This window comes from Littorina saxatilis, linkage group LG2, assembly GCF_037325665.1.
Source record: "Littorina saxatilis isolate snail1 linkage group LG2, US_GU_Lsax_2.0, whole genome shotgun sequence".
Lineage (NCBI taxonomy): Eukaryota > Metazoa > Mollusca > Gastropoda > Littorinimorpha > Littorinidae > Littorina > Littorina saxatilis.
The window spans coordinates 18,045,960-18,057,597 of NC_090246.1; the positions used below are offsets into that span (position 1 = coordinate 18,045,960).

The 11,638-nt window shown below is 42.4% G+C and overlaps 1 protein-coding gene across 1 annotated transcript; it reads left to right on the top strand.

Moving 5' to 3' along the window:
• Positions 1-2,527: 2,527 nt before the first annotated feature.
• On the top strand, positions 2,528-10,044 carry LOC138958367 (neurogenic locus notch homolog protein 1-like). The gene is made up of 5 exons (XM_070329484.1): positions 2,528-4,242; positions 5,087-5,281; positions 5,723-5,944; positions 6,810-7,022; positions 8,992-10,044. The coding sequence occupies exons 1-5, from the start codon at positions 4,188-4,190 to the stop codon at positions 9,252-9,254; spliced, it is 948 nt and encodes a 315-aa protein (XP_070185585.1). The 5' UTR covers positions 2,528-4,187; the 3' UTR covers positions 9,255-10,044.
• Positions 10,045-11,638: the final 1,594 nt, after the last annotated feature.

Genomic DNA, 11,638 nt, shown 5'->3' on the forward strand with positions numbered 1-11,638 from the left:
CAAAAGCGATATAAAAACATTTAGTCAATCGTTAAACAAACTATAAAGATCAATAACCCAAAACACAGTCATCGCCGAGACTACCTTCAGATAGTCTCGGCTAACCTGAAGACTGGGGCGGGTCACCCTCGATCGTCTCCGCGAAGCAATTAAGCGACCGAAGTACTTACTGGACCTATTTTCTTCCATTCTGAGCACATTGTTAGAGTAAACATGACATATCCATATAATTTTGAATTTAGGAGAAGATGAGGAATACAAAGCGATCATTTTTTAATCTGTAACTGAAAATTAGATTTTAATGACAACTTTAATGAGCAAGCTAATTAACAAATTTTTGAGCTTCCAAGCTGAAATGCAATCCCATAGTTCGGACGTCGTCGAAGATTACTTGACCAAAATATCAATCAATTTGGTCGAAAAATGAGGGCGTGACAGCGCGGCCTCAACTTTTACTAAATGCCAGATATGACGTCATCAAAGATAGTTATCGAAAAAATAAAAAAATGTCTGGGGTTATCGTACGCGCGCGCGCGCGTGTGTGTGTGCGTGTGTGTGTGTGTGTGTGTGTGTGTGTGCTCTTCCTAAATGTTGATGAGATACGTTATAGAAAATAATTTGATCAGTAATATTTTTCAATCGACGTGGGCCTCTGGGCAGTATAATTCTTTGTATGTTCTGTATAAGGCCAAACAAAAATATATGTTGGTTTAGGGTAACCCGACCGACCCTAATTTTCCTCGCCGACCCTAAAACTTGTTTTTCATTTATCAAAAAAACAAACAAAAAATGGCACATTTTGCGAACCATACCGAAACAAAAAAATAAAATAAAAAAATTAAAAAAAACTGCCGATCCTATTTTTTGAGGTAATGTTACCCTAAACCAACATATATTTTTGTTTGGCCTAACATTGTATTAGTATTGTTTGTTTTTGAATAAACGACACAAAACGCACAACCTACATGTATAGATAATGAGTGTATTTCGTATGGCTTGTTTTCTTTGTATTTGCACTGACACAATCACACACACAGACACCTGTTTATGTGCCAAGAGAATACGATAATGTATCGTACGCCCTTTACCAGGCCTGTTTGGCAAGTGCAGGCCTCAACACACACACTCACACAGACTCACACACACACACACGCACAGATTCACACACACACACACACAGGCCCGTTTGGCAAGTGCAGGCCTCAACACACACACACACACAGACTCACACACACACACACACACACACACACACACACATGCACAATGTGACACATACACACACAATCATGTGTATGCTCGTTTGTGCGTATCGACGTCCTGTGGTGTGTGCATTTTCACTTTTATTTACTTATGTCATCTGTCATGAAGTGGATTATGGTGCGAATAAAGGAGTTACTGTTATGTAGTCGTGTTCTGCCCTCTCTAATTAAACTGACTCTTCACTCTTCACACTACACACTTCAAACACAGAATTTGGGAGGATACAGACTTATTAATTCCTCACAAATTACAACACAATTTCACCTCAAAATATCAATACCAATCAACTTCTCGAACACACAGTTCACACAATCTTATCGCAATCACTCAACGCATGTGATTAAATGATATAAAGAAACTATCTCAATAATAGATTACTGCACAAGATAAGGTGTTGACAGACACTCACGAGTTCGTATCACGTGTCACTGCATGCCGTCATTTATTCATCCTTGTGCCGCTGAATCTATGTAGATGATGATTTCCCAGAAACACACTCTCCTTGTAAATGCTATTACAGTATGCATATTTCACACGTTCCTCCCCGAGGAACACTCTTCCGCCATTAGCGAGTAGCACCGTCTAGCCATCTCTGCGCCGATGTGGTCTCTTCCTCCACCATCGCTCCGCATTCTCCCGTGTAAGGTCCGTCCCTCGTACACGCCATGGAAAACTCCTCATGGAAACTCCTAAAGAATTAACCCAAGTCTTAATACAACATTCTCTTAAACCATCTCTTCTTCCTGAACAGTCATGTATCTCTGCAAAACGATGGATATTGTGCAAAACATCATAATTTCGTGAGAAAAAAACCGTTAATTAAAAAAACGAGTGACTGTATCCGAAAGGAACATAACAGTCAGGATTATACTATTCTCATTAGATGCAGGGGCGGATCTGGGTTTTGAAAGGGGGGGGTGCAAAGTTTTTGGTTTTTTTTGTATCTTATCAGCGAAGCGCCGAACCGATGGCGCGAAGCGCCGAGCATGCTAGGGGGGTCCGGGGGCATGCCCCCCCGGAATTTTTTTTTAAAAAGGAAGCAAAATTGTGCAATCTGGTGCAATCTGAGCGTGTAAAGTGCTATTTTCAGGTGATACATTTTTCTTCTTCTTTTTTTTCTTCTTCTTTTTTTTCTTCTTTTTTTTTTTTTTTTTTTTTTGTCCCGCTGGGGGGGGGGGGTGCAATTGCACCCATTGCACCCCCCCCCCCCAGATCCGCCCCTGAGATGCGATATATAATTGTTTCTGACAGAATGTGTACTTGTGCACTTAGTAAGGGAGGTACAGCTGCTGAATCTAACGCGAAAAGGCGAAGATTGAAGCCAAATATTTGATTAACCAGACAGGATCGTGCATGTTCGTTGCCTTATGTAGCCACAGGCACACTACCTGGGTTTTTTAGGCTCACCATAATGCCTTAACTTGACCCCCTTCGGGTGTACACGCAAGCACAAGACCAAGTGCGCACGGAACAGATCCTGTAATCCAAGTCAGAATTGGGTGGGTTATAGAAACACGAAAATACATACCCAGCATGCTTCCCCCGAAAGCGGCGTATGGCTGCCTTGAATGGTGGGGTAAAAACGGCCATACACGTACAAAAACGGGAATTACACTAGTTTCGGTGGGAGTGGAAAAGAAGACAATTTTACTGTTGGGATTTATGGCAATATTCTTGTATTTCTGGTGCATTAAAGTACGCCAGATGCAATATATTGAACTGCCTATTTTTTCTCTCACTTAACCGTGTGCCTGTGGTCTTTACCCACTCGTCGCTTACTCTTTGCCGTCCTCGTTCACAACTTAATTCTACTCCTCGTGCTCCGGCTTCATCCTTCTTTTATATTCCCCTATCTCTCTCATCCCTTGAAATGAAGCGAATTAGGCTGCAAAATGTCAATTTTTTTCCAAAGATCAATCTGCACTAACGTGAAACTAGTCGATGTTTTAACCTCCAACTAAAAGCAGACATGTTTCCCAAAAGCAGGCACTTAGTCACACCAGCTTGCGGTTTAATTCTGGAAAGTTGTAGCTGCAAGAAGGGCGATGAAGAAAGGTACCCCTTTCTCGCAGGCAACCGCCCCTCTGTAAAGTGACGTAAATGTGATAAGACGTCGTGAAAACTGTCGTGTCTTGAGCCCTACTCTTGTCGCCTCTAATGATTCCTCCCTCAGACTTTCTTGTGTGTGATTGAGAAAGCACTCCTCCTCTTACCCCCCCCCCCCCCTCCCCCTCTTTTCATCCCTCCCACCGGTAATGCTCAATCCTGAATACTGTGGTATGTTCTGGGTGGGGAGCTTGTTTCGAGGGAAACCTTTGCAGAGCTTCTACCCGAAGTCAGTGTTACTGTTAGGATGAATGCACGCTGATTGTGGCTCAAATCTCGCTTCTAATGTTGTGTTTTCTACTGTTGTGTCGTTTTGTGCTCAGTGCTCAGAGTTTTAAAAAGTCAAAATTGTCCATTCAAAAAACGTTTTAAAATGTAAAAATCGTTAAACAAAAATATGAATTTTAAATGTCAAAATCGCGTATTTCCAGAGTTATATTAAATTGCAAAATCGTGTATTTCCAGAGAGTTTTAAAGTTTCAAAATAGTGAATTTCCAGAGACGTTTGCTGGTGGTTTTTTCTCAGGATAACGTTGCTTTGCTTGTTTATGTGTATTCAGAGGCTTCTGGATTTTCCTGCATGCAACGACTTTTACTGTGTTTCGTGAATTTTTGTTTTAGTGAAATTGCAAAGAGCATCGGCACATCTTTTTTCCTCCTTCATAAAAACACCCGTTCAATCTCCAAATACGTTCCTCCCTTTCGTTGTGATTCAGGTTAATGCTCTCCATTTCTGCGTCCAAAGGAGAACCTGCTAATTTTCCTGAAATCTTTTCGGTACATTTAAAATTTGATTTTGATTTCACAAGCAACAAGGAATGGATTACAGGATTGTTTTGTTCGTGTTGTTCGGCTTCTTCAACGAGTGTTCAAGTAAGTGGTCAACCAAGATTTTCATTGCATTCTCGAACTTTAAAGTAACAGTAACAGGCTACATCTCTCGTGATACAATAGACGAATTCCGAAAATAACTCTGTCGGGTTTGTACGGGTTGTGAAAGCCGAGTGAATGCCCTTGCTTTTTACTCGGACAAACATTGGAGGGGCCAATCACTAGCGAGGGGTGTGTCGGAAACACGTGGACAGGAGCACGTGTGAAGTTATTTGTCACAGAAAAAGCAACCTGGGTATTCACTCTTTCACCACGCATACAAACCCGACAGAGTTATTTCCGAAAATCGTCTATTTATAAGAGGCATCGGAGTTGGTCCTATACTGGGGGCGGTCACTTTGGAGAGCTGTGACCCTGTCGACTGATTCTTACACAAATGCACTTGAAGAACTTGAGACGGTCAAGATGTGTTTAGAATGTAACAGATTCTTGCGATTGGTCAATACGGCCTTTTACATGCGTCAATCCACGATAATCGCCTCGAAAGTTCAAAGGGAGGCCTATCAATGTGTCATTTAAGGGAATGAAGTTGTAGCAAATAATGTTTTATACTGGATTTAACTGGGCGTTTTGGGGTGTATGTGTGTGTGTTTGTTTAGTTTGTTAGTTTTGGTTTGGTTTGGTTTAATTTGTGGTCAGGTTAATCTGTAAAGTGTGACCCAGTGTCTCAAAACCATCTAGAGAATCTTTGAAGAATCAAATGAGAGCTGAATTGCTTACTTTAGGGAAACAAATGCAACCTTGGCCTTGTTTTCAGTGTACACGATTTTCGCATTTTCTTCTCAGTGTCAAAACAAATTGTCCACTTTTTGCTGTCCAAAATCAGGTAATCCGTGTCTACAGAACAAGGCTTGCAAGAACATAAATGAAACGGGCATCCATGTGGACAACGTCACCTATTGCTGCGATGAGTCTTCAGATTATGTGGACATGACTCGCGTTGCCAGGGGCAACGTCACTTGTCAGTGTACTACCATCGCCGAGGCTGCTATGGCCTATGCTGATCAAACCATGAGTCAAGGTTGGGATCAACAGACGTAAACCTTTGCGTTTGTGTGTGTGTGTGTGTGTGTGTGTGTGTGTGTATGTGTGTGTGTGAGGGGGAGGGGGTGATGAGTGCGTGCGTGCGTGCGTATGTGTGTGTGTGTGTTTGTGTGTGTGTGTGTGTGTGGGGGGGGGTGTGTGTGAGGGAGTATAGGTCTTGTGTCTGATTATTTCCCAGCGTATTGGTCGTTGTTATCGTTGTTGTTCTCATTGCTCTTCACGGTGTTTTGCAACATGCAGCATGCACTATACCCTTGTTTCAATAGAGACGCAAAAGTTTATGTAAAACTCAAAATTAATTCAAATGAAATAGTGTCACTGTGTTACTGATAAGCCTGCGCACGAAAGACTGACTGACACCATCATGAAATGCCTTTCGAATACATGTAGCCTACTTCATGTCCTCTTTCTCCTTCAGGGCGTCGTTCCTGCCTGTGGGGTACAGCATGTGATGGCGTGGAAGAAAAGTCGAGACTCGACGTCTATGGCATCATTTTCTGTTGCCATGGGGACAACCAATACGTGCACTCCACGCACTTCGGTCCGGGAAATGTTGTATGCCGTTGCCATGGAAGTGCTGTTCCAAAACACGATCAGCAACGCCATGCCCCACCAACAACAATGAACGCATCAAGTTCAGGTAAGGATACGGATGGAAAAAGGCATTCGAATGTTCTGTCACAGAGGGGCATAAAGTGTGGAGTTAAAAGGGTCAGGCACATTTCAGGCAATTCAAATGCATATAAATTATGGACACCAGGGCAGAGGTGCACGAAGCAAAACTGGGCGCCACCCAACTTGGTGGAAACAAGCCACGAGGTCTGATTGGTTGAAAACCCAACAAATCTTAATTTCAACCAATCTGACCCCGCGGCTGCGAACCATCCATTAGGATGGCACCAATTTTTTGTTTCGTGCACCCCAGCCCAGGTCCACAGGGGAGAAAAGAACATCCACACACTTCTGTACGATTCGATTCAACGTCAAATCCCCAGCCTGGGTGCTTTTTTGCGCAGTGTGGGAAAAGACGAATTCCGAAAATAATTGTCGGGTTTGTATGGGTTGTGGAAGAGTGAATACCCTTGCTTTTTACTCAGACAAACATTGAAGGGGCCAATCACTAACGAGGGGTGTATAGGAAACACGTGCCCCTGTCCTGGACACACCCTTCTGGCCCTCCAATGTGTGTCAGAGTAAAAAAGCAAGGGTATTCACTCTTGCACAACCCATATAAACCCGACGGAGTTATTTCCGAAAACGTATATTTTTGGATGAGTTTATTTTTTAACGGACACTTGTGTCAATCTGAGAAATCAATTCATAAAAAGTTATTACTCTTTACACAAAGCAGAGACAGGATGGTATGTGTCCAAGTGGAAAGATGTTCTAATCTCATGTACATGCTTGTCAGATCTGAGATGGTGAGCCAAACGGTTTTCGCGGGAAGGATCGACTGTTACTTTAAGATTTCAATTTGGGTTTTCATCATTTGTTCTCTTTCAAAGGGGAACAATGCTCCTACGACGACGACTGCACCGACAACCCCAGCAGCATCTGTCACAGCGATGTCGCCACATTCTGTTGCTATGGTAGCCGCGGTGTGGAGACCATCAACGACCTTGACACGAACGTCACCAGGTGCACGTGCACCAATGAGTTCATGAGTACCCGTTGCGAGGCACACGAACCGTTTCCTGTTGACAGTGACACGACGAAAGGTGAATTCAATCTTTGCTCATAACAGAAAAATAAAAGCAGGAAGCTCAGCTTATAATACTTCCCAACTGTTGAATTTAGATAAACGCAGAATGTCCTGAAAGGATCCGGTTACAATAACTACGTCCTTCATATTTCACTCCATGCAGGTTTACAACCACTGATAGCTAATGAAACAAGCCCTGTGTTCATAACAGGACATACAAAGATAGGGAGCTCAGCTTCAAATTCCTCTCAGCTGTAATGTTGAATACAGATAACCTCAGAACATCCTCACAACTGGTCACAATCTTCATAGTTCACTTGATGCTGGTTTACAACCACTGTCAAGTATATTACATATTGGCCACAAAATCAGAGGCAGGTTTACATTTCTTCAGTTCACCAGTATGCAATGAAAGCATTAAATAAACAAGTCGCGTAAGGCGAAAATACAACATTTAGTCAAGTAGCTGTCGAACTCACAGAATGAAACTGAACGCAACGCAACGCAGCAAGACCGTATACTCGTAGCATCGTCACTCCACCGCCCGTGGCAAAGGCAGTGCACGTGGAATTGACAAGAAGAGCGGGGTATTCGTTGCGCTGAGAAGGATAGCACGCTTTACTGTACCTCTCTTCGTTTTAATTTTCTGAGCGTGTTTTTAATCCAAACATATCATATCTATATATTTTTGGAATCAGGAACCGACAAGGAATAAGGTGAAAGTGTTTTTAAATTGATTTCGAAAAAAAAATTTTGATGATAATTTTTATATATTTAATTTTCAGAGCTTGTTTTTAATCCGAATATAACATATTTATATGTTTTTGGAATCAGCAAATGATGGAGAATAAGATAAACGTAAATTTGGATCGTTTTATAAATTTTTATTTTTTTTTACAATTTTCAGATGTTTAATGACCAAAGTCATCAATTAATTTTTAAGCCACCAAGCTGAAATGCAATACCGAAGTCCGGGCTTCGTCGAAGAGTACTTGACCAAAATTTCAACCAATTTGGTTAAAAAATGAGGGCGTGACAGTGCCGCCTCAACTTTCACGAAAAGCCGGATATGACGTCATCAAAGACATTTATCAAAAAAATGAAAAAAACGTTCGGGGATTTCATACCCAGGAACTCTCATGTCAAATTTCATAAAGATCGGTCCAGTAGTTTAGTCTGAATCGCTCTACACACACACACACACGCACACACACACGCACGCACACACGCACATACACCACGACCCTCGTCTCGATTCCCCCCTCTACGTTAAAACATTTAGTCAAAACTTGACTAAATGTAAAAACGAAACGTTTCAAACAATGTAACCTGTTGTACGTGTGTCCCTTGTTCATCAATGAGGTGAACGCATTCCTTATTGGGAAATGCCTTGATCCTGCCTGTATAATTGCTGTATTCAAGTCAATAATTGTCTTAGGTTGGTTTTAGTATACTAGGTCCTTCAAATAATCCCACAAATAACAATCTGGAGGGCTTAAATCGGGTTTGTTCGGCTACCGCTCAGTTTCAAACCTCGCGGCACTGTTAAGTCGATCTCCGAAGTCGGATTTTTGTTCTTTCTCGAAAGAGCACAAAAATCAAACAATTTGACCTACAAACTTGCCACATTGAAGACTGGTGAACAAACGCTGAAGTTAATGTACAGCAAATATGAAATAATTCTGTGAACAGATGCAGAAGTAATTAACTTTTTTTGGGGGGTGGCATTTTTTAGTGTCGGTCACTCTGATGATGATGATGATGATGATGATGATGATGATGATGATGATGATGATGATGATGATGATGATGATGATGAAGAGGATGAAAGTCGCTTGTTCATGTCAATGCTTCTAATTCTCTCAGGTGCCAGGAGATTGGTTCCGTATAACTCTCGCTTACTCCATTACACATGTCGTATGCATCTAGAGCGCTTACTTCCCTTTGGTTATTCGGTCACCCTGTAATTCAGTTGTTCTCGACAGAGTGCCGTACCGGGGCTCATTGCAAGGGTACACCATCCAACAACACCTGTTCTCATGGAAACACGCTTTTCTGTTGTCCACGTCATGGCCTGAACCTTACAATCGTGGATGACGTCATTTCAAGTTGCACTTGCGTCGACGTGGGACATGACTGCAACGTCACATTTTCGTCAGCAGTCAACGTCATGGGGCCGCTCTGGTGCTGCTTGGCGAAATTAACTTTGACATTCTTCATGATGATGTTTGATTATTCGTATTGTTAGCATTAGGGTCCCGGCAGCTCAATTGATTGAGCGCTGGACTTGTGATCCCCGGTTCAGGGGTTCGAATCCAAGCTGGGACAGATACGGATCTAATTTATGTGTGGACTCAGAGACGGTATCCCTGTCCCATCTGCGTGTCACCTCGGTCGCACGTCAAAACTGAGTGCAGGTGACTGATTACACCCAAACACGCACACACCCGGATACCGCATCTCTTGTTGCTGCTGTCTTTCCACAGGGTGCAAACGACCTCAATTCAGTTCCCAGCAATGGAATAGTAAAGTAATAAACACGAAGACATGAAATGAAAATTGTTTATCGGCATGAATGGTTTATGGATGCATGTATAACTTTCTATCTATCTATCTGTTATGTTTTGCTAATTCAACCGATTTATTGATTCATTGACTCGATCATTACTTCAAAAGAGACACTTTCAAAGATAACTGAGCGTGTAGTGCTAGGATGAAAAAGATGTGGATAGCCGCAGTGCACATTTTCTCGGCAGTCTGCTCAGTTGCATATTTTCGAATTCTCAGACTTTTTGTTTTAATCATAATCATTCGATCGTTTACTTATATGTTTTGGGGCAAATAAACCGTGGCATCAAGATGCCTGTGCACGCACACATAATTTGTTTTGCCTGTAATGATTATGAGAATGCCTCTGCACCAAAATGAAGAGGTTTTTGAAATGATGCTTGCAATTTATTCATGACAGAAAGGCTGATGAGTAGGCCAATTAGTTACAATGCATTATCAGTTTCAGTACGAACAATCGACCATGATTCCAATCTGACGTCGTTCTTGTCATGTGTGTCACGTGTGTGTCTGTGTGTGTGTGTGTGTGTGTGTGTGTGTGTGTGTGTGTGACGTGTGTATGTGAGTCAGTCAGTGTGTGTGTGTGCGGTGTCTGTAAGCTTATGTGTCGGTGTTACAGACATTGCACAGGATAATTATGATCTGTCATATTTGTCACGTTTTGACACCGGAAACAGTCAGGGATTCAATGGCTGTCAGGCGACATGAAAAAGCAAACAACGTAAAACAAAACAACGAGCTCAGATGCACGGGGGATAACCGGTCAAAGGCCGAACAGAAGCCGAAGGCCGCTCATGACACGTGTGAAGGCAAGTTTTGTCTGTTTTCTAGGTATTGTTTGATTTATGTCGGGATTTAAGGTAAGCTACTGATTCAGCGATGACTAAATTTGTTTCTCGATGCATAAAAAGTCAGGGAGCGATTGATATTTGCCCGTAAATAGCCTTCAAAGCTGAAAATGTCCGCGATCGAGCACCGGAAATGGCTGTTCGATGGGTTTTGCAAGTAGAAATGTGCTTTATTTCACCAAATCAGCTCGTATTTGGTGTGGATACGGGATTCTAGAGGACGAAAGAGTCATAAGAGGTGCAAAGAAGTGCTATTTGGGAGTAGAAGAAATCTTCCGAGACAGTAGACAAGAGAAGGTCATATTTGAGAGATGCGCGTAGGCCGATTGTCTTTCCGACAAGGGAATGATACAGCAGATTAATCATTCGTTTTGACCAGAAACCTAGTCTCTAGTTTTTATGAATGAGTTTTTTAATTAAAGTGTAGCGGGAGAGCCCTACTAGCTCAGAGTTGCAGGTACTCAGTGACCCCACCTTCCTTCTAGTCACCCCCGCCTTTCCTGTAGATACCCCCATCCCCTCCCTTACAGCCAGCCCACAGCGATCACAGAAGATTAGTACCGAGTCTTTGAGAAACTATAAAAGAGGCCGGCTCTGCGAGTCTCGTCAGTCAGCGCTGAATAAGTGCTTGCTCTCTTTCCCTCGTCTTTTTCTCTCTCTTTCTTACACGCTGCACAAGTGTGTACTATGTCTCTGTTTCGTAGTTCGTTTTGTCTCTCAGCGTTGAACAAATGCTGTGTGTTTTGCTTGTTTGTTGTCTCTCAGCGTTGAACAAATGCTGTGTGTTTTGCTTGTTTGTTGTCTCTCAGCGTTGAACAAATGCTGTGTGTTTTGCTTGTTTGTTGTCTCTCAGCGTTGAACAAATGCTGTGTGTTTTGCTTGATCGTTGTCTCTCAGCGTTGAACAAATGCTGTGTGTTTTGCTTGTTTGTTGTCTCTCAGCGTTGAACAAATGCTGTGTGTTTTGCTTGTTTGTTGTCTCTCAGCGTTGAACAAATGCTGTGTGTTTTGCTTGTTTGTTGTCTCTCAGCGTTGAAGAAATGCTCTGCGTTTTGCTTGTTTGTTGTCTCTCAGCGTTGAACAAATGCTGTGTGTTTTGCTTGTTTGTTGTCTCTCAGCGTTGAACAAATGCTGTGTGTTTTGCTTGTTTGTTGTCTCTCAGCGTTGAACAAATGCTGTGTGTCTTGCTTGATCGTTGTCTCTCAGCGTTGAACAAA